Genomic DNA, 27135 nt, shown 5'->3' with positions numbered 1-27135 from the left:
TCAGGTGCACCATGGTGTCTGTTTCTGGTTTGTGAGTCAACACAACTGTGTCAGAAGCAAATGTGAGGAGCAACTGATCCTACCCCACCTTTTATGCTCTGCCCTGCCTCCTGCCCTCTCTATCCTATGTGAGCAGATTGGCCAGTACCAGGGTGTGGCTCTACAGTTCAGGCTTTAGTGATGACAAGCATATTTCTCCCTGGATGCTCTAGCACTGGCTTAGGAGTCTCAGCTCTGGGTACTCCATATAAATAGTGTCTGTCCTTATCCCTGCAGGAAACACTGTCTATAAAACATCCTTTTGGCAACACATTTGCTTAATCAACTACCAAATTGGTTGTTAAAACTACTTTTCCACTTTTCTCATTGTGCAAACAAGAAATTGAGAAGCAAAGCTTAGAAGTGAATTTTTTTCTCCTTGTTCTTCAGTTTGAGTGCATGAAAGAATCTCCTTCTCTGTCCACATTGCCCAAGAATGTGCAAAAAAAAATAAAGAAAAGAAAAGAAAAATCTTTAGCATACATGATCATAGCCCCATCGTGATTCTAAATATGACTTCTTTCTGGTGTCAACTAAACCTCCTGATAAGAAAATGCATCTTACTTTGTTCTCTTCTTTTCCTTCTCTTGTGTGAATGTTTGTGTGGCTTACTTGTGTATATGTGTTTATCAAGTTCTCTGAACACATGTGTGTGGGAGGAGTGTACTAGTAGTTCAATAACTACCTTCAGGGAATTGTTCTTGATTGCTCTATACCTTATTATTGAGTCGGGATCTCTCATGTATACCCAGAGCCCACAAATATGGTTAGCTTGGATAGCCTGCTTTTCCAGGGATTTTCCTGAATTGTCCTGTCTTCCAAGCTTTTGAATTACAGGCAGGCAGCCTTGAACTTTATTCACTAAACCAACTCCTCAGTACAGGCTACGTGTGTGTGTGTGTGTGTGTGTGTGTGTGTGTGTGTGTGTCCAGGTGTATGTCTTTGAGTGTTTGTCTGTATCTCTGTGAGTATGTCTGTGGGAATGTGCATGTGTGTGTATTTGTATATATGTCTGCATGTGTCTCTGTGTGTGCCTGTATCTGTGTATATCTGTGTGTATGTATGTGTGTATGTATGTACCTACGTATGTCTCTCTATGTGTATGTGAACTTATCTGCTTATTTCACTTTTACACATAGCTAAATAATGTTTTAAAAAGCAGATAAGTTTAAATTGAGTATATCCTGTGCAGTAGTGATTCTATTTGATTTTCTGGATCTACAGATACAAATGGAGAAATCTCAATTCTAAAAAAATAAAAATCAGTATAAAATTATTTAGAACCCAATATTCTGACATACTAGTAGAAGCAATTGTCTCAAAGTAGAGCCTATGTCGCTACACCTGGTTCTCTTTATCTTGATCTGGGAATGTGCCTGGAGCCAAATAGCAATAAGGTAGAAAGGGATTCTATCAATGACTGACTGATTGACTCATTCATTCATTTTTTCATTTGTCCATTCATTCATTCATTCAGTTTCTGTGTATGCTGGCCACCAAGTGTATTATATTTTGAATCGTTTTCTTGACTGAAATTGTTTACCCCATACTCTGGTTGGATTTTGTTTTGTCAACTTGGCACAAGCTACAGTTATTTGTGAAGAGAAACCACAGTTGAAAAAAAAATGTCTCCAACAGATTACTTGTAGGCAAACCTGTAGGGTATTTTCTTGACTAATAACTGGGGCTGGTGGGCAGCCCATAGAGGATGGTGCTACCCCTGAGCAGGTGCTTCATGATGCTGTAAGAAAGCAGACTGAGAAAGCCATGAGGAAAAGTCGAGTGAGCAGTGTTCCTCCATGGCCACTGCTTTAGTTCCTGCCTCCAGGTTCATGACTTGAGGTTTTGTCCTGACGTCGCTAATCCCTGTACAACACTCCCCTCCCCCCATCTCCCCTTTTCCCTCCTCCCCACTGATGGAGTAAGACTTAAGAGGACTGAGATGAATAAATGCTTTCCTCCTCAGTGGTTTTGATCCTGGAGTTCTATCACATAATAAAAATGCTAAGATTCCCTACTCTCAAGTTCTCTGCATGCTTCTTCATTCAATCTGTCTACTTCATCAAATTTACTTTTATATCTCTATAGCTCTTCCAAAGCCTTCTTTCTTTCTGTTTTTAATTTTCCCTGTAAAATACACTTCTCAGTTCTCAGGGTAAGAAGAACTTCTGTAGTTTGATTTTTCGATGTTGAAGGCTGGAATGTAAACAGAAGTGCCAGGAGGCAAACCCAGGAAATTACCTGCTGTTGTGGAAAGCCTAGTCAGTACAAGGATAAGAAAGGACATTCAAGGATATCAAGTCCCAGGAACTTAAAGAACATCTGGCATTTCCTGGTAGCGGGTTATGACAGTGGGATGGTCTTGGACAATGAGGATATTCAATAGTGGGATAGCCCTAAGCAATGACCCTTGCCTAAACTTCCAGTTTTGCTGTGTCTTTATAACCTGCTCTTGAAATTAAAGTTCCAGAACTTGATCAGAACCCCAGACTTGCTCTCAGTCTTTGTGTCTCTTGTCCCTTCATTCTTTTGTCCCCTTCGGTAGGGTCTCATCAAATCCCCCGTGGGCTGGGGCACAGAAGAAGAGGTATTTCTGATGCAGTGTGGCATCCCAGCACTCCCAAGCTCCCTGTTAAATCTTCACTCTCTTTTTATCATTGAGGCCTTGGGATCTTCATCCCCGGCCTAAACTGACAACAGAATGATCCTTTTCTATGCATAGTGTTACTCTACTTTATCTAGGTGTCCCATTAATCAGAAACATCTTTCTCCATGTGTGTCATCACCAGCAACAAATGTTCAATAGAAATATCACATGATGTCCCTTCTGAATACTCATACATTATAATCCAGCCATTTTTTTCAAATTTTAAAATATATATTTCATTCTTTAGAATTCCATACTTGTATACAATGTATTTTGATCACATTCACTCTCTCAACCCACTTCACAAGTCTTCACAGAAACTCCTACCTGATCCTTACTTCACATGCTCTTTTTTGATCCATAGAGTTCAGCTAGTGTTGCTCATATAAACATAGATTTTAAGAATAGCCACCGGAGCACAGACAAACCTCTAGGAGCCACAATCTGAATTAAAATTAAATAAAAATAAATATTTAAATAAAAACTGCCTTTTTCTCAAGTTATCAAACAAATTAGAATAGATTCTGTATTATTCATTAATTCCAGGAGATTTACACAATTTTTAATGCCTCTTCTCCAAGAAACCCCTCCTCCATTGATGGAAGATTTCTCGTCTCATTTTACTTGTCTCAACACCTCAGTGGAAGCACACAATCAAAACTCACTTAGATTTTTCTTGGCCACGTAGAAAATAAAGTTCTTCTACAGCTTTCTCTAGTTCAGGTAAGAATTACATATGCATATTTATTATTGCACATAATATATATTTTTATGTATTACATATACTGGTAAAACTTTAATAGCCAGTCTTTACTAAAGCTCTAGTAGTGATGAACTTTAATTATTTCCTTTAGGATTTGTATATTATATAAAAGCTTCCTACTTATAGGCTCTCTGAGACCTTTCCCATCCCTAGACAAAACAAACAAAATAACAACATAAAGGAAATGAAATTTAGCTAATTTTTAATTGGGGAGAAGCTGTAAAGGTGAACATATCTCCCTGAGTATAGAAGATAATGCTCCAGTAATCTTGAGGAAGTAGTCCAAGGCTTCTTTGGTACTTGTGAGCCAAAGCTGAGGCTACATTAGCCACCAACATCTGAAAAGCAACATGCACTGCTGGGGTGAATTCCTTGCCAAAAGAGGAACAGCACAATCCCTATTGTGTTTTCCAAGAACTTTGGGGAAGATCACACACACACACACACACACACACACACACACACACACGTATACACATGGTTAACAGAAATCAAGCTAGTCTTCTAAGAAATTGCACCAACACCATGGATTTCCAGGAAATTTCTTCTAAAATAAAAAGAACATAAATATGTGTATGTATTTGTGGTTTTATATAATATTTACTACTTAACTGATTAGTTTGATGGTAGGCTCTTTTTTAGCATTGACTGTTGCCCCATCTCTAATATGACTTTCAGGCCTACCATTCTCAGACATTTACTCTTCTTTCCTTATCTTTGTATTTACTATGCCTAAATTAATGAAATTCCTTTTTTAATTTATTTATTTTAAACTCCAAACTTTCTTCCTCTCCTGGTCTACCCTCTGACTGTTCCACATCCCATACCTCTCCCTGCCCCCCTGCCTCCACAAGGATGTTCCCACACACACCCCCAACACCACTCTACCAGACCTCTAAATGCCCTGGGGCCTCCAGTCTTTTGAGGGTTAGGTGTGTCTTCTCTGACTAAACCCAGACCCTGCAATACTTTGCTGTATATGTGTTGGATGCCTCATATCAGCTGGCATATGCTGCCTGGTTGGTGGTCCAGTGTTTGAGAGATCTCAGGGGTCCAGGTTAATTGAGACTGCTGGTCCTCTTTCAGGGTCACCCTCCTCCTCAGCTTCTTCCAGCTTTTCCCTAATTCAACCACAGGGATCAGCAGCTTCTGTCCATTGGTTGAGTGCAAATATCTGCATCTGACTCTTTCAGCTGCTTGTTGGGTCTTTTGGAGGGCAGTCATGATAGGTCCCTTTTTGTGAGCGCTCCATAGCGTCAGTAATAGTGTCAGACCTTGGTACCTCCTTTTGAGCTGGATCCCACTTTGGGCCTGCTGCTGAACCTTCTTTTCCTCAGTCTCCTCTCCATTTCCAGCCCTGTAGTTCTTGGACTCTAGGGCTACATGTGTCTCTTCCCTCAGGAGCCCCAAAGCTCAAGTGATGGTAGCAATAGAAAGATGTTTTTCAAATGTAGATATATTAGATGAAAAATAGTATTGATAACTCAGGAAGTGATCCTACAAAGGGGATTTGAAGATGAATGAAGGGAGGGACTTTGGGAAGAGGGAGGGAAAAGGAGGGAAAGAGATTTGTTAAAGAAGATTATAGAAAAAAGAGGAAATGTAGACTTGTGAAGGAAAGTTGACAAAAGAAGAGCGTTAAGTGAAAAAAATATAGAAAAGTAAAGGGAAATGCTGAGAAAAAGCAAGTGGGAAAAGAAGTGATAAAATGAACATGAGCATGAGCAGAAGGCAGAGCATCCGGCCCACTCACCCGGAAGTTCTCAGGACCTACATGAAGCTTGTCATGGGGTAGCTTCATCCATGCTGGAAAAGGTGCCCTTGAGGTTGTCCAGGTGTTTCAGGTGGATAGAGAAAATCAGTTTCTGCCAGACATTCTGCTCTCTCTTCACCTGTGAAACTTCCATGTGTCCTGCTAATGCAGTCTAATCAAACATCTCCAGTGACTCACCATCAATGTTCCCCATGTCTACCTTGTCCCACAGGCCACTGATGGCCAACTTCTCATCATCAGTCAGTGCACCCTGGTGTAGGGTTGCTGGAGTGAACAACCTGTGTCAGAAGCAGGTGCAGGCACAGCCAGCACTGCTCTACCTTTTATGCCCAGCCCAGAGCACCTGACCTGCCTGTATATTACTTGCAGGTATGTTTTCAAGTCTGAGAATTTAGTAGTGAGTAACCACTTGGTGTGCTCTTCCCTGGGGAAGACTATTTCTCTAGCTCTCAGCATTCTTTAGTTGCCTGTTGTTCTTTGTTGGAGGGCTGAGGTCCCCTAGGCATTCCCCTATTCACATTAGCATGTATTGTTGTTGTCCTTGTGCACTCACTTACATAATAGTCGTGTGAATGTTATAAGAGTAACTAACCACTTTATGATTGGATTTAGGATCTGCTTCACAATATAGAGCTAATACCTGGTACAGTTAACTGGACCCAAAACATTGCTGCCTAAGTCATAAAGGAAACACTAATATAATTATTCTCTTAAATAGTTATAAATGCAAATTGCTGCCTAAATATTTACCCCTATACCCATAAAATACGACAGCTTTAAACTCGCACTTGAGAAACTCCTTCCTTTGTACAGATACCAACAGAGAAACATAAAACTGGTCAATGTGCAGGGAATAAGATTGTGGCAGCTCTTAATGGAATACCTATATCACATCTACTTCTTCCAAGGCTCAAGGATCGTTTTGGAAGAGGAAAGGGTGAAATATTTTAAGAATCAGAAGTAGTGGACATCTACAGCAAAACATTATTTGCCATGACTGACAAGGCAAACTACTGGGTTTAAAAATAAGCCATCTGAAGTTGGGAAAGAGAGGGGGCAAGTGGGTAAGGAAAGACTTAAAATAGAAGGACTGAAGGGTAGATTTGATCAAAACATTTATATGTATGTATGACTTTATCAAGTAATAAAGAGAATGTAACTGCTTCTAAATGTTCACTCAAGTAAATTAATATAATAATTTTAATGTATAAGTTAAACATTTATAGAATTTTAATTTAATAAAAAATTAAACATATTCCACAATTCTTCCTCTCAAACCAATGTCATCCTCTTCTTTTTGTCACACAAATCCTTGCCCATTTGATAATAACAATTCATTTAAAGAGCAGATAAAGAAGTTCCTTAGTCCCTTAATTCAAAGGAGAATTTACCTTCAAATCAATTTATCCCTTCATGTCTCAAGTGGGATGAAATAAAAAATGAAGATGAATCTTTTTGATTACCTTTATCTCTAGCAAAGCTCATATCTGCACACAGATGGGGATAACTATATGGCCAAATATGAGAGCTTTTTACATCAGTAGTACTTTTTTAACAGCTGAAACAATTTTTAGATCTTTTATATAGGAATGGATATAGAGAGGATTTTTTATTGACGTAGAGGTACAGAATGTAGAGATTGAGAAAATACCATATAGATTCTTCTTCAATGTAGAATGTTTGTGAGCCAATAGTACTGAATACAACTCTTTCAGCAGAGCCAAATATCTAATTGGGTTCAAAGTTGGGGATCTGACCTGGGAGGATACCTGCATGTCCAGTATCTAAACTTCCAAGGGTCTTAACTAGTCAGCCATCTTCTCTGTCTCTTTAGACACTTAGGATATATGTGATCTTAGATGCAGGAAAATTAAAGTCATCACCTTACTAGTGATCTAGGAGTCATCTTTAATAGTTGCTCTCCTCTTAGACTTTTGAGACGATTTCTTCCAAAAGTTAATTAATTACTACATGTCTATAAATGTACCATCCATTACCCACATGACATTGCTCAAGACTGAATGCTCACCTACAAGCAGTTTCTGGGTTTCTTCTTTCTTTTTTTTTTTCATTATTTATTCACTTTGCATCCAGATCACAGTCCTTGCTCCCCCCTTTCCTCCTAGTCCCACCTTCTCAAACCCTTCCTCCCATTACCCCCTCCCATTACCCTCAAAGAAGGGAAAACTCCCACTTAGATACCACACACCCTGGTACAACAGATTGTACCAGGACTAAGTGCATGCTTGCCCACTGGGGTCCATACCAGGTAGTCCAGCTAGAGGAAAGGGATACAAAGGCAGGCAACAGAGTCAAAAAGAGTTTCTGTTACAATTGTTATGGGACTCATATGAAAACCAAACTGCACATCTGCTGCAAATGTGTAGGTGGCCTAGGTCCAAACCATGCATGCTCTTTGGTTGGTGGTTCAATCTCTATGAGCCCTCATTGACTGTTGTCTCTGTAGATCTTCTTGTGGTGTCCTTATCCCTCTGGCTCTCTCAATCCCACCCTCTCAATCTTCTACACCACTCCCTGAGCTCTGCATGATGTTTGGCTGTAAATCTCTGTATCTATTTCCATCAACTGCTGGATGAAGGCTCTCTGAAGACAGTTATACTAGGCTTCTGTCTACGAGCATAGCAGAGTATCATCAATAGTGTCAGGGGTTGGCTCTCTTCTACAGGATAGGTCTCAAATTGGGCCAATCATTGCTTGGCCATTCCCCCAGTCTCTGCTCCATCTTTTTCCCTGCACATCTTGTGCAGGACAAATTTGGGGTGAAGGTTTTGTAGACAGGTTGATGTCTCCCTCCTCCACTAGAAGTCCTGACTAGTTACAGGAGGTGATGACTTCAGTCTCCATATTCCCAGTTGCTAGGAGTCTCAGCTAGGGTCATCTTCCATAGATTTCTGAAACCCTCCCCTTTCCCAGATCTTTGGCTAATCCCAGAGATGCCCCCATCGATTTCTGTTCCCTCTTCCAACCCTCCCCACCTCACTCTATCCCTCCCATGTTCTCCACACCTGATCCCCATTTCTGTTCCTTCCTCATCCCCTCTCTCACCCAATTTCCTCCCCCATGGCTCAGCCATTAAAGACTAAGCTTACAGTTTCATATTGTAACAAACATTCATTCAACAACTATTTGTTGAGTAACTATACCATAATAACTGTTAGTAAGTACTAAGGATTTATGAAATGAAAGACAAAATTAAGTTTTTCTCTAGGCTCATAAACTAGGAGATGATAAATATAGAAAATGAAAAAAGTAAGTCAATCAAATATTTTTTCAATCAAATATTTTTAATATTATTTTCGAAGAGGCAAATTAATAGTAGGGATTCATAAGAGTAGGACATGGTTATATCATAATCATTCTCTCTAAGGATGAAGTTACTATTCTATATCCAAATGACCTATCATGGAAAAATGCTGGAGAAAAAGTATTTTATAAGTTAGAATAACCAAGTAAGTGTTCTGAAATACGAGAAAAAAACAACAATTTGTGTACTATAGAAACTAATAATGGTCCTATGAGGGGAAATATGGAAATAATAAAGTGAAAACTAGCAGGTTATGCTGTTGTCCATAAGCATGGTAAAACTTACCTTCCAGGGTAGGGATAAGGAGCTGTGATGATGTAACCTCTAAACAACGTGTATTTCTAAATGAAATATGTTCACCTAAAATCCCTCCTTCTTTAACATCTGACTCTTGTGCTTTTATCTGTTCAGGAACATGAGCTGTATAAAATGGCTCTAGAGTTGCCCTGCTTCTGGGAGGTGGCCTGAGGGACCTAGAAGATATTTTCTAACTACAAAGCATTCTCAGTGTCTGTTATGTGCTATGGACTGAGAAGGACAAACTGAACACCAAACAGCCTCTGCACTCAGGCTTGCTACCAACAGGACAGTGTAATGTGGTCAGTATATCCTGCAGTGCAGGCAGAGTTAATACCACAGTACTTTCACATATATATTCCATATATGTGAATCCATATATGAGGGTGTGTGTGTGTGTGTGTGCGTGTGTGTGTGTGTGTTTTCTTTCTGAGACTGGGTGACTTCACAAAGAAAGAGGAGCCAGGTTTTGAATAACAAGTAAATCTAAAAGCAGCCATTAAGAACATAACAATTTCAAGGAACACATGTGAGTCAGAAATTTCTCAAAATCTTTTCAATTCCACATATAGCAGAAAGACATTCAAAGAAAGAAATTTTTCTACCCATGATCAGAATTCTGTGGTTTCTTCCTCTTTCCTTCCTGTAGTTTGTAACATTTATGAGTAGAGCTTTATATTATCCTATTATTATTCAGATAAGCTCCAGCCGCAGATGTTTTCATGTAGTAAATAATGCTTTCTTTGTCCATGATTGTTTCATTGAACTAATCTCACCTTACTACCTATATAATAACTTAATTGAAAATATAATTTAATTGCAAGAACGAATGCAGTATAAATATCTCTTCTACAAACCAGAAATTTGTAAACCATGACCATGTGTGTGTGCATCAATGTGTTCATGTATGTTAGAGTGCATGTGTGGGAATGTATGTGTGATTTTAAAAGTAATTTGAAAAGTTGGTAGAGTGAGAAAGTTTACAAAGATTTCTATAGGCAGTATTAGTTCATTGAATGAAGGGCCAACATAATTCAGAAGATAAATTTTAAATTGATATTTAGAAACTAGTAAGACAAGGAAGTTTTTTTTTTCTTATAGAAGGGTGACTTGAAATGTTGTAGTGTAGGCTAAAATCTACAGGTAACAGACAAATCATGACAATGCTTTTGATTTTCAACATGCATTACATTGGTATTATCATTGCATGATAAGTGTTGGATCACAACAGTAGCCAGCCTTGAACCTGTTTCCCTAGTTTGAGGTCTCTCATAAATCTTCTAAAATGGTAGGACCCTCTCTATATTAACTACTTATGACAAATCCTATGTTTTGTCTTCCAATAGTATCTATATAGAGTTTCCTTCCATCTATTTGCATAAACACAAAGCAGCTTCTTCCTTGTAGATCTCTATGTTGCTGACCATTCCTAAGTGGAAAAATGAATGAAATAAATCATGAAACTATTTATTGGGCAGATGCTATACCATGAGGATGGACATTTTTCCCCAAACTTCAAAGAGCAGGATTCTCTGGAAGAGTTTTCCAATGACTATGCGAAAGGAGAGGTCTCAGTAATACTGGTAAGCCATAGCATCAGCAACAGCAGCCACAAACTTCTCAAAAGCAGCCTGCAGTGCTGGGGTAAATTCGTTGCCAAAGTGTCGAGACAGCACAATTACTATCATGCTGCCCAGGAGCTGTAGGGAAGAGGAAGACAGACATATAAGTATGATAGAAAAAGAAATTAATCTTGGCTTCTGAAAAACTGTACCAACACCATGGGTTTCTGCCAACATTCTATCCCAATTTGATCCCTAGATAATTTCTTACAAAATAGATAATATACTACGTGTGCATTTGTATATATATGTATATATACATATATTTTATACATGCATATATATCCTATGTGTATGCTGAATAATCAATTGATTGGTCTGATGATGGGTGATCTCCTTACAACTGCGGTTGTTCCATCTCTAACATGATGTTCAGACCTTCCATCCATATTTTTTCCTTATCTTTACATTTACTCCTAATTTTATGGAATTCTGATTGTTCTTTTTCACATGTTCTCTAGAACCAGATGTTGTGTCTCTCTTTCTTGTGAAGACTATCAAACCTCCTATATTAGAAGGAGATGGGAGAATGTTTTCCCAAATTCAGAATTAGAAAATGAAAATCAGAATGTATCATTTGCATCATGGTCTAGGCAAAGGACTTGAGAATAAATCAAGGTAGAGCTGTGGGTGGGGGACAATGGATAGGATATAAAATAAATAAATGTCTTTAATAGAAGATTTGAAAGGGGTAAATTAAAAAGAATATTGAACAAAGTTGAAAATCATTAAATGATGAAGCGTAGGAAAGTGAAAAGAGAACATGGGGGAAGCAGCGGTAAGGAGAAATCACGAGCATGAGCAGAAGGCAGCACATCCAGCCGACTCACCCTGAAGTTCTCAGGATCCACATGCAGCTTGTCACGGTGCAGGTCACTCAGGCTGGGTAAGGTGTCGTTCAGGTTGTCCAGGTGTTTCAGGCCTTCACCAAAGGATTCCATCATCTTCTTACTAAGATCTTTCAGCTTGGGGTTATCTTCAGTGGCAGCACGGAAGGAGAAGTCTCCAAAGTGGTTAAAGTATCTCTTGATGTGTGGAAAGAGTCATGATCCTAGAAGGTGAAATATGAGGACAGAGAAATTCAGTTTCTCCACATACCTCCTTCCACTTGTTCCCCTTAGCTGTCAGATAGTGACTTTTCCAGGGTCTCACAACCCAGTTCTTTTGCCCTCACCTTACTCTACATACCAGAGATGGCTGCCTTCTCTTCAGCAGTCAGCTTCACCATAGTGTCTCTGTTGAGGTTGCTAGTAACACAACTGTGCCAAAGTAAGTTTAACCATAGCTGGCCCTGCTCTGCCCTTTATACCCAGCCTAGACTCCTGCCCTCCCTGCCCTATAAGCAAGTTACTCTGAGATATGAAAAACTTATTTGGCTTGTGAATGAAAGATATAGCCACCCCTCTGGTTTACACTACCTGGCTGTAATGTTGGCTTTCCTAAATTCTGTGTTTTGACTCAGGAACATTATCCCCTCTGTTTATCTCCCATCTGGTTCACCCATTGCTTATTCATACAGCCACCAACCACATACACAGTCTCACCCATATCTATGACTCAGTCTCATGGAGTGGAATGTGGCATGAAATTCTTATCAAGCTGACTCTAGTTCCTCTTTGTCTCTAGAAATTTGTGTTTTCTAAAGTTGTTTTAAAATTTTTATTAAAATATTTTTTATTAATTCATAAGTGATATCATAGAATGGATTTTAATCATATTTATCCCTAATCCCTCCCCTTACCTACTCCAAGATCCACCCTCACCTTCTTACAGTACAATAACTTTCTTTTCTCATTTTTTAAAAATATAATGCATGAACTCAAGTGGTACATGTATATGTATTTTATCTTAAATCTGCCTTATTTTATTTCTCCTTTGACAAAACCCTGATGAATACAAATCATTTTACTTTCCTTTATTGAAATGAATGTTCATAAATAAATGAATAGTGCTCTGGTACCTACGAAAATAAGTTTGAACTGACGGGCTACCATGGTAACATTTTGATGACACATATAAAGACACAAACCAGATATTTACTACATAACTGTTTGAAATTATGTGGCAAAAGATCACAAAGGAAGTACAAACCACACTGATTTTTATTCAAATGGGGTAGCTTTAGCAGTGCTTTGGGGAGGCAGGGAGGAGCACAGAAAGCCACAGATTATTTTCTAAAGGAAAAGAGTGAAGTGAACTAATGGGAATAGACACAGAAACCCACAGCCAAACATTAGGCAGAACTTAAGGAACCCCATGGAAGAGGGGAGGAAGGATTCTTCGTAGTTATAAGGGTATAGGTAGTTATAGGGGTCAAGGAAACCAGGAAAACAAAAACCGGCCTGCAAAATCAACTAAACAGGGCTCATAGGGATTCACAGAAACTGAAGCCCAGAATCATATGGGTCTGCACTAGGTCCTCTGCATATATGTTACAGTTATTAGAGTGATGTTCTTATGGGATTCCTAGCAGTTGGAGTCAGGGATCTCGCTGATTCTTTTGCCTGCTCTTGGGACCCCTTTTATTCTACTGTATTGTCTGGCCCAACCTTGATATGAGGATTTGTGCCTCATCTTATTGTAAATTGTTAGGCCAGGTTCAGTGGCTATCCTTGGAAGACCTGCTCTTTTCTGAATGGAAATGGAGGGAGAACAGATCTGGGGGAGAGGAAAGGTGGTAGTGGTTGTGGGGAGGGGGTTGTGGGGAAAGAAAACTGTGGTAGGGTGTATGAGAGAAGATAGAATTATTTTTATAGTCCCTACACAAGGTACAGAAAAGCTCTTATTTCATACTGAGTCTTTCCTCAGTCATGAACCCATCCATTTCTTTTGCTTTAACATTAATTAAAACCCAGACAAAGAAAACTAGTGTTGATTGCTCAAGAGAATGAAATTTAACAGAGGATTTAATTTTAATATAAACAGAAGATCATACTCTAAAGGTTCAGTGAAGACCTCATGTGGACAAAGCGGGGACTGGGTACACAGAAATGCCAATTTACTGGGAAGAACGTTCAGTGGTACTTGTAGGTCAGAGCATTGGCCACATTATTCAACATCTTCTTCCAGGAAGCTTGCATCATGGGGGTGAACACATCCCCAAAGTGAATAGACAGAGCAATAATAATCATGTTACCCCAGAGCTGTTAAATGATAAACAAAATGAGAAAATAATAAGTAGAATTGTGGAAAACTTTTCTTGGGAAAGAATATTTTAAAGTTATATCATTGATGACTATTCTCCACCTGGCTACCTAGATATATACTACAGACTTCACTCATCTGAATTATTGTGAGTTGACTTATCTTTAACATTTCTTCCCTGGGTTCCTGCCTTTCCTTATTCTGCCATTCTTGCTTGACTTTTTTGTTCGCTTCCTAGTTCATCAATGACCTAATTGCTGTAAAATGAATATTTTTAATGCAGCAAGGTGATTAAAGAAGGAAAGTCAACAACACATGAAGAAGCCTCAACTTCTGACAAAGATCAACTGGAAGGTGACGTTAATATTTAGACATTTGTCAAACAGATTAAAAAATATATGCCTTTTGGGATTCCCTCGGATTTTACCAACCAATTAATCAGTAATATATACATAAGTAGTATACCTCTCTTTCCCTGAAACAATAGGTCTGTTCTAAATCTCATTTCTTTTCACATATATCTGCTGATGTCTAAACTCAGACAATCGAGCAAACAAACTCAAACTTCTTTTCTTCACTTCCCTGGTGGTTAACGAAACCTCAGGCCTCATTCAGTTTACTAATGCACTCTACCAATAGAGGTAAATTCAAAAAATGGCCTAATTCTATTCACATAAGGTTTTTTTGAATAGCTACAAATTAATTTAGACTACTAGGCATTTGCTGGCACTATATCTGCAACAATATATTTTGAAATTTGAGCTGGCATTAGTAATCATAGACTTACCTTACACTATGTTGCCTTAGTCAAATGCACAAATCATGTATGCACATAGTTTCAACTGACCTTGAAGTTCTCAGGGTCCACATGAAGCTTGTCACAGTGCAGCTAACTTAGATGTGCTAAGGCCTCCTTGAGGTTGTCTATACTCTTAACAGCGTCTGCAAAGGCACCCAGCACTTTCTTGCTCTGGACTTTAACTTTGGGGTTGTTCACAATGGCTGAAGGACAAGAGAGGTCTCCAAAGCTTTCAAAGAACCTCTGCGTCCATGAGTAGACAATCAAGAACCTATGAGGTGGAGATTAGACGTGAAAATCAGGGCACATCATGACTATTGAGTGAGACCCAGATTTCTGCCAGCCACTTTCCTTTCTTCTTTACTCCTTTCCTGATCTCCACATCTTACCTTGCCAGGGCTGCTACTCCATCATCTGCCACATTCACCTTTTCCCAGATGCTCTTTATGGCTGACTTCTCTTCACAGGTGAAATGGCTCATTGTGTCTGCAAAGAGCTTGAAGAAAGTTTAAGTCAATTACATGCAAGTTTGCTCAGCTGCTGCAAGGCTTGTCTTTTTATTCTTCAATCCTAGCCTTCTTGCCCTTCCCCCATTTCAAATGCTGTGAACTCACTGGTTAAAGGAGCCTGGGCAAATCAGAATGGAGTGCAGTGGGGTAAGTTTTAGACAGTGTTCTCATGAAAATAGAGCCAAATAGTCTCCCTCAAGGATACCCTACTGTTGAAGCTCTTGGAGAACTGTCTTTCTTTCTTGTGTTTTTCTCTACAGCTTAGTCCCTTGTCCCAGCAAGAGCAAATTTGCTTGGAAATATTTGTCAATTTTAAATATATATATATGAGATGGGCACATACTAGATAATCTAGAGTTTTCAAATACTGATCTTAATATGGAGTACAACCGGTTTTATTCTGCATACAATGTCCTTAGGTGTTCTCTTTGCTTATTGATTTACTTTTAAAACAATTGTGAAGAAGCATAGAATATTTCTGTTGAGTAAAGATCCATATGTTGTGCCACACCTGTAATATACCAGCACATAACAAATTCATCTGTAGTTCTGCTCTGTCTTGCACATTTCTCAGTCAATGTGATGAGATGAGGCCGTTTCCCTCTAAATGTGACCTGTCTAGATAACAATGCCTTGAGCTTTGGATATTTGATTTTGTGTTCTATGGCCAAAATTGACAATAATGTGATAAAGGAAGTGAAGAAATTATCCATACTCCTTGTTTAAGGTTTATTTTCAGAGAGGTTTGTCAGCTAACCACTTAAATGAAGAGAACTTAACAACACAAATGAGGCTGTGCGTGCTGGACCACACTTATGATATGATTGATGTCCTTGAGGAGAGGTACAAGAATATCAGTGAAGAGTATCCTATGTTACAGATTGAGTTAAAGCCACCTGTTCTACATGGGACTCGGCTTCAAACAATAAAAATCAAAATAGTAACAGTAATATCAACAACAAATTGGTATAGATAATGGCTCAGCAGGTGATGTACTTCTTATGCAAGTATGGAGTTTAATTTGCTTCCCCCCAGTGTGCCAGATAAAAATTAAAATAGCCAGACATGTCAATATAGTGAGATTCCTGAGGCTTACTGGCTAACCAGCCTAGGCTCCACAGGATGTTAACTTGTTTATGCTATGCAGGTTGATATCCCTGGGAGGCCTGCTCTCTTCTGAAGGAAAATGGAGAAGTATACCTGTGGGAAAGAAAAGTGGAGGGGGATGGGGGTATGGAACTGGGCAGATTAAAAGGAGAGGAAAATGTGGTCAGGATGTGTTGTATGAAAGAAAAAATTTAAAAATTAAATTTCAAGGAAAAGATGAATATCATAGCTGGGTGTGGTCGCCCGTGCCTTTAATCTCAACACTCAGGAGGCAGAGGCTGGCTATTCTCTCTGTGGTTGAGGCCAGTCTGGTCTGCAGTGTGAGTTCCAGGGCAGTGAGGGCTATTACACAGAGAAACCCTGTGTCAAAAAAAATAAAAATAAAAGACAAAGATAATATTGCCAGAGCACAGTCTCTTGTGTTCTTCAATATAGAATCATATTAACATATTATATCATAAGTAGAGAGACTTGCACCCTTGTCCTTATGACCAAATACAGACATATACTTAAAGAAGTAATAAGAAAAATATTGATGTTAGTGAATTATTGTCAGCCTTTTTTTATATCTTCTTTCTTTTTTGTATTTCAATTAATAGAAATTACTAAAGAACCAAGAATTGTTTGTTAACAATCATGTCATCCTGATCTATGTGAAAGCAAGTTATAAACTATTTTAAAATTATATTATTTGGACTTTTGACTGGAAAGGCATATATTGACCTTTCTAAAAGCAGAGGGCATATCTTCTGCCACCACTGCATCACCAAAATCTTTTACCTAATGATATGAGAAGCCAGAATAACAGATGAAGCAATAGAAATAAAATACTGAAAATGGATATGATTCTCACTAGCTTGCTGAATCACTTTGAATGCAGTGAGATCCCAAGTGTATTCTGATATGACCATCATTGAAATCACATGGAGATCAGCTATGTCCTAGTCTCAATATGTAAGGTTTTCTCCATCCTTGTGGTAGAGATGCAAAGGAAAGTCAGATACTGACAGTGTGTGGAGTTCAAAAAATGAGAACTGGAATTATTTTTGCCACAGTTCAACACTGTAGCTTCCATTGTTTGCAGACTCAAGCATTATGTGTAAGACTGACTCAGGACAAGAAGGTCATACTTCCCTGAATGCCCAGCACTCTCTCAAGCAAATTCATTGACATGAGTGTCTCAAGTCACTTCGTGGTCTTCTCTGGCTATATAAACCAAAGTGTGTTGATTTCAGACATCCCTCTCATCTTTCTACTCATTCTCCCTAGTAAATCGGACACCATGTCTTCTTCACAGTATCCTCTTCTATCTTTGCTATCCTTCCTGGATTGGATGCCTTGCTTTACTTTCTAGGTTTAAACAATTATATTTCCTGTTGTTTCATGTCTACAATTTTGCATCCATTTTATAAACAAAAAAACTTTACTGTTTCAATTATCCCAATTTTCAACCTAGTTATCCTAAGTTGTAGTTACTAAAAATTTGCTCCATTGGTTTGATACTGTATGAATAGCTATGGATTGAACCTGGGGCTTTGTGCCTAGTGGCAAGTGCTGTACAATGAGTTACATCACCATCCCCTCTTTGCATTTTCATTGTGCAACGAGGTCTCAGTAATTTCTCTAGTGTGGCTTGACGTTCTAAATGACCTTGGAATGTCTTAAACTAGCTGTCTTTGTCTCAGCCTCCTAAGTATTGGGTTTGTCACCTGCAGAAACATAGCCTTGGTCATGTTTTTATACTTAGGGACCTGTAACCTCTGATGTTTTTCATATTTTTCCCTTGTTTCACTGTTCTATCTATTGAGTAGACTTTATTCAAGATACCAATGTATGTTTCAGTAGTTAAAGACTCTAAGCCTTCTTATAATCAGGTAGTCTTCACTTACATTAAATCTTCCTTGTTTACAAATGATCTCCAAATGTATCACTCCTCCTAAATGTAAGCTCATTTCATGTAAGCTCATGTTACACCCCACTATAATATCTGGAACACTGAATGCTGTAGCCTTTATTCTTCACTGCGCCAGTGGAATAACCTTCCCATGTACCTAAAGAAAGTATAGCTACAGTAACCCTCTAACATTCTCAGGATTGTTCCCAACTTTCACCCAATTCCCCCTTTACATTAATGTCTCAGTCTCACAAGGTGTAAGATAGCTCTTTCAAAAATATAACTAATCAAAAATAATAGTTTAGTTCATATTTTAGATATATTAAAGTATTCTCTTAAAAATCTCCAGCAGGTCTTGGGCTAGAGAGGGGGCTAAGTGGTTAATACCTCTTTCAAAGGACTGGACGTCAGTTCCCAGTACCCACATGGTAGGTCACAATTGGCTGTATCTCAAGTTCCAGGGGATGTAATTCTCTATTGTGGCTGGCATGAGCACCACACACAGGTAGCACACACACGAACATGCAGGCAAAACACTCATGTGCATGAAATGCAACTTAAAATAAATAGCACATCTCACTAGTTTTCTTATCCCCTAGGTACCTGCAACCCTAGTTTTACCTTATACAGTAAATATTTTGTAACCTATCTTATACTGAATAGACCCTTTCATCTCTTCCTGAAGAAAACTTCCTCATCTTTTCATCCTTCTTGAAGCTTACCCATTTTCATAATATATCCTTCCCTCTAGTGTTTATCTTCAGAAGCTATCTGATTTCTTCTTTGTCTTTTTCCACCTATAAGCCCATCAAGATCTTTCTTCAACATAAAAGTAAAAACAAACAAACAAACAAAACCAAAAAAGTCAATGTTAACTTATTAAGGATCAATTTTATTAAACAATATTTGTGTTTTCAATGCTTAATCCAGTCCTCATAGGCTCAAAGAGAATATAAGAGACACAAGGGAGGGATTGTTGGTCTACTGGAATGGGGGTTTAATGGTACTTGTGGGACAAAGCATTGGCCACACCAGTCACCAGCTTCTGCCAGGCAGCCTGAACCTCTGGGGTGAATTCCTTGGCAAAATGAGTAGAAAGCACAATCACCAACATGTTGCCCAGGAGCTGTAACAAAATGGCACATAGAAATGGTAGGTAGGAGTTCAAAACCATGGCATGTAAAAATTACATCCCTTGAGGATTCCAATCCCTTAATACCTACCACTTCACCTGTGACACACTTGAAAACTGAATTACATAAGTCCTCTTGTACTCAGTCACCACTCCACTGGGTACATCCGTACCTTTCCTCATTCTACCTTTTTTTACTTCCTGGCATCCTTGCTCCCTGTCTCATTTGTCAGTAGCCAAATATAAATCAACACATGATTGCAATATAAGATACTTAGTAGAGTTGAAAGTCCACTCAATGAGAAAGGAGCTTCAAATTATGCCAATGCTCAGTGGGAATGTAAAAGTTTGTCAAAATGATAAGAAAAAAATTTGTATTTTGATTTCTCATCAGATCTTCCATAAAGGATTGATCATTAAGATTGACCCAATTAAATAAGGTATTTTTCCTTTCTAATGACACCATATTAAATTCAAATTCAGTTTCTTCTTGCATAGATATACTAGTTTCTAAAAATACACTTCTTAAAAAAATCCAGTACTTCAACCCTTTGTTTCCAATGATAGGAATCAAACCCAAGGCATCAGGCATGCTGGTAATGCACTCTAATCTGCACCCAAATCCATGTTGTCCACAATATTTGCACAGCTAAATATTAATTAATACTTCTACCACATGTTTACTGACATGGGTTCTGGATGAATGCACTCTATCATTTGTCAAAGCATTACCAATCACAATCTCAACTCTTAGTATTATTATCCCTAGTAAAAATCGATAATGAACACATGAGCATGCTCAGAACTAACCTTGAAGTTTTCAGGATCCACGTGAAGCTTGTCACAGTGCAACTCACTGAGATGAGCAAAAGTCTCCTTGAGGTTGTCCATGTTCTTAACTGCCAAGCCTAGAGATGTCAGCACTTTCTTGCCATGGGCTCTGATCCGGGGGTTTCCCATGATGGCCAAGGGAGAAGAGAGGTTTCCAAATTTGTCAAAGAATCTCTGAGTCCATGGGTAAACAATCAGGAGCCTAAGACACAGAGCATTAGCAGTTAAAAAACAAGTGTGTGTCACAAACCCCTATAGGAAGCCTGGAAATTTCTCCCATGCACAATTTCCCTCCATCCCTCCCCAGTCCCGGTCTCAGGCCTTACCTTCCCAGGGTTTCTCCTCCAACCTTTTCCAAGTCCACTTTATCCCAGATGCTTGTGATAGCTGCCTTCTCCTCAGCTGTGAATTGAACCATGGTGTGAGGTCTAGAAGCTTGGAGGTGATCTCAGGTATGCAGGAGCAAGTGTGTTCAAGAGGCTGAAGAAGGTCTGTCCTTTTATTCTTCATCCTGGACCTTGCCTCCCTCCCCCCCCCCTCAGGACTCTGAGGCTATTGGTCAAGAGAGGAAGGGCAAGACAGGGGTGGGGTCCAGTGGGGTAAGGTTTAGATAGCATTTCCACTAAGATAATGTCAGGTAGGCCCCCTGCCTTGAGGAGGGAGACCCTCCTGCTGCAGTTTTCACAGAATTTACTCTTTCTTCCTTCTTTCCTTTCTGTTTAGCCCCTTCTGCCAACAAAAGATTTGCAAGAGTATCTTTCAAATTCTTTCCTTTTTGTTTCAGACTTACATTGATGAGTAGGTTAAAGTTAAAGGATAGATAAATATGGGAAAGCCCCAGGAAGTCTGAGGTTCTTTTTAGGAATGGGGCTAAGGACTTTTAAATAACAGAAATATGCCTGTTACTCACAAACCATTAATGACAAAAAAAAGTGGTGTGCAAACCATTGAAAGCATTTTCTGTAGGTTTTGGCCATGATATTCTTAGTTCCCACAGCTCCGGGAAAGCAATTCCTAAGACATTTTAGTTTCTAAGGTAAAATTACTGTGTTGAAGTACAGCATGTCTCCACCTTGACCTCCATCATTCACTAAAATAGAGCAGTCTGCTCTGTGTACATAATACCATTTTCCACCTCGTGAATACACTGTGTTGTCGCCATGCAATTGGCAGCCCCTCCCCAACAGGATAAGTGTAGCTGCCTGGTGAAAAGAGTGTTGGTTTAGCCTTCTCTATGCTCATGACTGGTTAAATATTGAGAATGCTGAATGATCAATCTTTCAGGTTTCTTCAACCAAGCTGTTTTCACTTTTTGTGTGTTTGTAACCTAACTCTGAAGGGACAGCAGATGTTTCCATGCAGTAAGATCTACCTGCACAATTGCAGCTAGGACAGAATTATACATTAGGAAGTTCACTCCTAGCAGTGACTTAGTACTGATACCTTTTAAGGTTTTAGAGCTTTTTTTTAATGTAGTGGTGAATAGAGATTTTTATTTGTGTAGTGGTAAAGAACCCACAATGTCAGCAAAAACCAGCTATGGTCTTTCTTTCTTTTTTTTCTCTTTTATTTTACTGATAAATTTAATCTTTTTTTATAGTTCAGTCATTATCCCCATCCTGGTCTGCCCTCTGACAGTTCCTCATCCCATACTTCCTCCCCCGTCTCCAAGAAGATGCCCCCTCCCACCCAACCAGATGTCTGCACCCCGTGGGGCCTCAAGTTTCTCCAGAGTTAGGTACATCTTCTCTCACTGAGATCAGACAAGGTAGTCCTCTACTGTATACATGTTGGGGGCCTCATATCAGCTGTTTTATGCTGTCTGGTTGGTGGCTCAGTATCTGAGAGATCTCAGGGGTCTAGGTAGTTGGGATTGCTGGTCTTCCTATGGGGTTGCCCTCCTTCTCAGCTTACTCCATCCAGCTTTTCCCTAATTGAACCGGAAGGGTCTCCAACTTCTGTTCATTGTTTGGGTGTAACTATCTACATCTGAGACTTTCAGCTGCTTGTTGGACCTCTCAGAGGGCAATCATGATAGGCTCCTGTTTGTAAGCACACCATAGCATCAGTAATAGTGTCAGGCCTTGGAACCTCCCCTTGAGCTGGATCCCAATTTAGGCTTGTCACTGGACCTCCTTTCCCTCAGTCTCTTCTCCACTTTTGTCCCTGCAGTTCTTTTAGACAAGAACAATTCTAGGACAGAGTTTTTTACTGTGGGATGGCAACCTCATCCCTCCACTTGATGCCCTGTCTTTCTGCTGGAAGTAGACTCTACAAGTTCTCTCTCCCCACCCACTGTAGGGTATTTCATCTAAGGTCCCTCCCTTTGAGTCCTAAGAGTCTCTCACTTCCTAGGTCTCTGGTATATTCCAGAGCCATGATTTTTTAAATGGAAGTCATCTGTGAGATAGCAAATGTGTACATACATATTCCTTTAGCTTCTATTTCCATGGTTTAATCTTGGAGGATACTTGGAAATCCTGAGTTTAAGCTTCCACATATCTTAATGAGCAAGCTTCAGTTGCTCTTCAGCAGACTCTAGGGACAATTTCCTATAAAGTTTTATTAATTAGTTCATGTCTATCAGTAAACCCCCCCCCATATTCCCCATATCATGTTAATCTAGAATCTGTGGTTGCATCTCTTAGCTTTCATTCCTCCTTGAGACAAGGAATACCTTCACAAAACAATCCTGCAGTGGTGGTTTCATTGAAACCTTTTCTTAAATACTCACTGCTTTCTATCAACCTGTCGATTTTCTTACATGAGTCCCAGAGGACACCTGATAAAGTATCTGCTAGAGAATGTTTGTTTAGAGTGAGAGAGATGATGACTCAGTGTTTAAGAGCAAATACTTCCCTCAGAGGACCTGAGTTCAGTTCTCAGCATCCATAGCTCACAACCATCTGTAACTCCAATTTTAGTGGAACCTGACGTCCAGAGACTCCTGTACTCACATGCACAAACCCAAACACAGACACAGAGACACTTGATTAAAAAAAAATAAGTCATTTTTTTAGTCAGCTGCTGGGTAGAGCTTCTAAGAGGACAGTAATGCTAGGCTCTTGTCTGCAAGCATAATAGTGTAGGGTCAAGGATTAGTGCTTGCCCATGGGATGGGTCTAAAATTGGTCCTGTTATTGGTGGACCATTCCTTCAATTCCTGCTCCTTCCTTGTCCCTGCATTTCTTGTAAACAGGACAAATTTGAGGTCAAAAGTTTTGTGTATGGGTTGATGCCCTTATCCCTCCACTGGGGGTCCAGCCTGGCTGCAGGAAGTGGCCTCTTCAGGTTCCATACCCTCACTGCTATGAGTTTCAGCTAAGATCATCCCCATGGACTCCTTAGGAGCCTCCCTCATCCCAGGTCTCTGGCACATCCTAATAATGCCCCTCACACCCCCTCTGTCCTGTCTCTCCCCACACCTAATCCTGAACAGCACCCCTCTATTCCCCTCCCTGAAACAACTTCAGAGACCCATAGACAAACACTGAATGTAGCTTGGGGACTTTTATGTAAGAGTTGGGGGAAGGACTGAGGGCCACTGAGGAGATAGGAACTCCACAGAAAGACCAACAGAATCAACTAACCTGGACTGTAGAGGGATCTTGTGGTAGACTGTACCACCAATCTAAGAGCATACACAGGCTGCACCTAGGTCCCAGAACATATGTAGCAGATGAGTAGCTCAGCCCTCATGTGGGCCCCCCAACAACTGGAGGGGGTAAGCCTGTCTGTCTCTAAAGCTGTGTTGACTGTCTGCGGAATCCGTTCCCCTAAGTGGGAGGCCTTGTCTATCCTCAGTGGGAAAGGATGTGCCTAGCCAGGCAGAGAGTTAATGTGCTAGGGGTGGGGGATACCCTAGGGGAGATCAACTCTTTCAGAGGAGAAAGGGAGGGGGATATGGGAAGAGACAGTTTAAGGGGGAATGGGGGAGGGGATAACAATGGAGATGTAAAGTGAATAAATTAATTAGTGGGAAAAAAGAAAACAAAAAAGTAAAGAATCATAATAAAAGTAATTTTTTTTAAATAAAAAAACCTAGTACATTAAACTGATTATCTCAGGTTTCACACTAGATCTGTCTAAAGCTTTATCTTAATTAAATGACACATATCATAGACTGCAGATCATTTGTGATGCTTTTCTTCACTCTGTATACTAACTTTCAGTGACTGCCACACAATTTCTTCTCCAGAGAATTAACCCTTTGCTTTCCTACATGAGAATTCTCCCCAACTTTTCATTTTTCCTGGGGCCCTAGAAAAATTCTATAACATCTCCATTCCTCTCCTGACTTCTGACACAGTTTTCAAAGAAACTCGGGTGTCCTGTGTCTCTCCCCTACACATCTGCCTATCACCCTTCTTTCTTTAAACACAAAAGTAAGAAATAGACACAACAAAATATGACTCATGGATTACTGAAGAAAATGGACTTTATTAAGCAGAAGCTCTGCTTTCAGAGAACAGCAGAGTGGTCATGTGTAAGACAGAACTGAAGGGCATGCAGAATGGTGGACATCAGGGAAGGAGCTCAGTGGTACTTGTGGGACAGAGCAGTGGCCACCCCAGCCATCAGCTTCTGCCAGGCAGCCTGCACCTCAGCGGTGAATTCCTTCCCAAAGTAAGAAGAAAGAACAATCACCAGCATGTTACCCAGGAGCTGTGAAAGGAAACACAAAAAAATACACAAAAATGAGTAAAGGAGATACAGAAAAGAATTTACAGGAAAAATAGTATTTGTAAGTTATCTTCCTTGAGGACTCCCCAGCAACCTATCCACTCTAATGAGGAGGTTGGTTCAATCTCATTGTTCAAGGGTGCTTCTTGCCCCCATTCAGTCCTCTCCTGCTTGTTCCTTACATTTCCTCAGTCTGTCATTTTTATCCCTTGCCCTTTTTCTCATTCACTAATGGCCAGGCTTCTCTAAATGCAGAATTACAGTGCAACCATGTGTTTATTGGAGTTTAAGTCTCCAATAATGAAGGAAACAGGTACTACTTATGATATTACTTGTAGAATTGTAACATTTTTTAGGAGGTTTATCAAACCAAAGAGAAAAATCTGTCAAACTTTCTCTGATACAGTTCCTGAAGTGTCATAGAATCCATAAAAATAAGGTATTTCTCCTTCCCTAGAACAAAATATCCATTTCAAGGGCTAGTCTACTTACATGTATGTGCTACCTTCTAAAATAAACACAAAGTGAGGAGGATTCTATCACCAACTCTAAAAGTTTGCTCCTTTGTGTCTTTTTCGTACTAGTACTCCAGTCTCAGGATTCATAAATCATAGAGAAGCATCATATCAACTGAGTTACATACCTAGACACCAAAGGTGTGTCTGAAAAACTATTCTAAACAGTTGCAAATTTATTGGAGACGCTTCTAGCAATTAATTGACACGAGATCTACACCAGCATATTTTGAGATCTGGCCCACTATAACAAACCAAGGTATTAACTTTTATTCTTTTCCCCATGTCAAATTTAAATAGAAAGCATGAGCATGCTCAGAACTGACCTTGAAGTTCTCAGGATCCACGTGAAGCTTGTCACAGTGCAACTCACTGAGATGAGCAAAGGTCTCCTTGAGGTTGTCCATGTTCTTAACTGCCAAGCCTAGAGATGTCAGTACTTTCTTGCCATGGGCTCTGATCCGGGGGTTTCCCATGATGGCCAAAGGAGAAGAGAGGTTTCCAAATTTGTCAAAGAATCTCTGAGTCCATGGGTAAACAATCAGGAGCCTAAGACACAGGGCATTAGCAGTTAAAAAACAAGTGTGTGTCACAAACCCCTATAGGAAGCCTGGAAATTTCTTCCATACACAATTTCCCTCCATTCCTGCCCAGTCCTGGTCTCAGGCCTTACCTTCCCAGGGTTTCTCCTCCAACCTTTTCCAAGTCCACTTTATCCCAGATGCTTGTGATAGCTGCCTTCTCCTCAGCTGTGAAGTGAACCATGGTGTGAGGTCTAGAAGCTTGAAGGTGATCTCAGGTATGCAGGAGCAAGTGTGTTCAAGAGGCTGAAGAAGGTCTGTCCTTTTATTCTTCACCCTGGACCTTGCCTCCCTTCCCCCTCCTCAGGACTCTGAGGCTATTGGTCAAGAGAGGTTGGACAAGATAGGGGTGGGGTCCAGTGGGGTAAGGTTTAGATAGCATTTCCACTAAGATAGTGTCAGGTAGGCCCCCTGCCTTGGGGAAAGAGACCCTCTTGCTGAAGTTTTCACAGAATTTATTCTTTCTTTATTTCTTCCCTTCTTTTTGGTCCCTTCTCCCAACAGGAGATTTGCAAAGGTATTGTTCACATTCTTTCCTCTTTTGTTTCAGACTTAGAGGGACTAATAGATTTAAGCTGAAGAGTAGGTAAACATGGAGGAGGTCTCAGTGAGTCCGAGGCTCTTTTTAGGCATGGGACTTAGGACTTAAGTGACAGAAATATGCCTCTTACTCAACCAAAGTATTTTCAGTAGGTTTAAGCCATGATCTTCCTAGTTCCCATCAGCTCTGGGAAAGCAGTTCTTTATTACATTGCAATTTCTGAGGAGCAATAAATTACTGTGTATAGTAGAACATGTCTCTGCATTTGTCTCCATTATTCTTGTATAAACTTTATAGAATATAGATTACATAGAGAAATCTACTGTATGTAACAATGGCATTTTCCACCATATGAATACACTGTATAGTCAGTCACCAAGTATTGTTGATTCCACTCAATAAGTGTAGCAGGGTGTGGGTTTAGCCTTCTCTGTGCCAATGTTAGATTATGTACCAAAAATGCTGAATGACTGATCTGTCAGTTTGCTTCAACCAGGCTCTGTCTTCACTGTTTTGCATTTTTTTAGAATAACTCAGAACTGGCAGAAATGGTTCCATTCAGTACACAAGTACTGTCACAGCCAAAATAGAATTATACATTAGGAAAATTGTCCCTAGTTTTGATTTTCTAGTAACAACTCTAACAATTTCTTTGATCTTTCTGTATAGTGGTGTGTCAGTACAGAAAATAAAATCTGAGAAAGTCAGCTATATATTGAACATAAGACTTTGTGAGATAGTAGTAATGTATTCAGATCTACCAACATTGCCACCTGAACTCTAGGTCTAGGGGAAAACAATAGCTCTGGTCCCCAGTAGCATCTCCTTTCACATACACAAGCATAAATACAGATATACACACAGACTCATAAAACTTAAAACAATAAAATTTTTAAAACTTTTTTTGAAATTATAATATAGTTACAATACAT

The 27135-nt window shown here is 39.6% G+C and overlaps 2 protein-coding genes and 2 pseudogenes across 2 annotated transcripts; all 4 read right to left on the bottom strand.

Annotated features, from left to right (window-relative positions):
- Positions 1 to 10416: 10416 nt before the first annotated feature.
- Positions 10417 to 11695, bottom strand: LOC114633500 (annotated as a pseudogene).
- A 1786-nt stretch (positions 11696 to 13481) lies between these two features.
- Positions 13482 to 14891, bottom strand: LOC114633518 (annotated as a pseudogene).
- A 4026-nt stretch (positions 14892 to 18917) lies between these two features.
- Positions 18918 to 20301, bottom strand: LOC114633517 (hemoglobin subunit beta-H1). Its single transcript, XM_028782084.1, has 3 exons — positions 20210 to 20301; positions 19863 to 20085; positions 18918 to 19046 (listed from the first exon to the last, which is right to left on the bottom strand). The coding sequence occupies exons 1-3, from the start codon at positions 20299 to 20301 to the stop codon at positions 18918 to 18920; spliced, it is 444 nt and encodes a 147-aa protein (XP_028637917.1).
- A 4118-nt stretch (positions 20302 to 24419) lies between these two features.
- LOC114633516 (hemoglobin subunit beta-H0) lies at positions 24420 to 25846 on the bottom strand. The gene is made up of 3 exons (XM_028782083.1): positions 25755 to 25846; positions 25408 to 25630; positions 24420 to 24548 (listed from the first exon to the last, which is right to left on the bottom strand). The coding sequence occupies exons 1-3, from the start codon at positions 25844 to 25846 to the stop codon at positions 24420 to 24422; spliced, it is 444 nt and encodes a 147-aa protein (XP_028637916.1).
- Positions 25847 to 27135: the final 1289 nt, after the last annotated feature.

Source organism: Grammomys surdaster, unplaced genomic scaffold, assembly GCF_004785775.1.
Source record: "Grammomys surdaster isolate TR1022 unplaced genomic scaffold, NIH_TR_1.0 693, whole genome shotgun sequence".
NCBI classification, from domain to species: domain Eukaryota; kingdom Metazoa; phylum Chordata; class Mammalia; order Rodentia; family Muridae; genus Grammomys; species Grammomys surdaster.
This window is presented reverse-complemented; position numbering and strand designations above follow the sequence as displayed.

Excerpts from the sequence above, each read along its gene's own strand:
- LOC114633517 (XM_028782084.1), bottom strand. The coding sequence starts at position 20,301 with ATGGTTCAATTCACAGCTGAGGAGAAGGCAGCTATCACAAGCATCTGG. Across the intron at positions 20,086-20,209 it reads GGAGGAGAAACCCTGGGAAG|GCTCCTGATTGTTTACCCAT; the intron begins GTAAGGCCTGAG and ends TCTGTGTCTTAG. Across the intron at positions 19,047-19,862 it reads TGGATCCTGAAAACTTCAAG|CTCCTGGGCAACATGTTGGT; the intron begins GTTAGTTCTGAG and ends ATTTTGTTACAG.
- LOC114633516 (XM_028782083.1), bottom strand. The coding sequence starts at position 25,846 with ATGGTTCACTTCACAGCTGAGGAGAAGGCAGCTATCACAAGCATCTGG. Across the intron at positions 25,631-25,754 it reads GGAGGAGAAACCCTGGGAAG|GCTCCTGATTGTTTACCCAT; the intron begins GTAAGGCCTGAG and ends CCTGTGTCTTAG. Across the intron at positions 24,549-25,407 it reads TGGATCCTGAGAACTTCAAG|CTCCTGGGTAACATGCTGGT; the intron begins GTCAGTTCTGAG and ends TTCCTTTCACAG.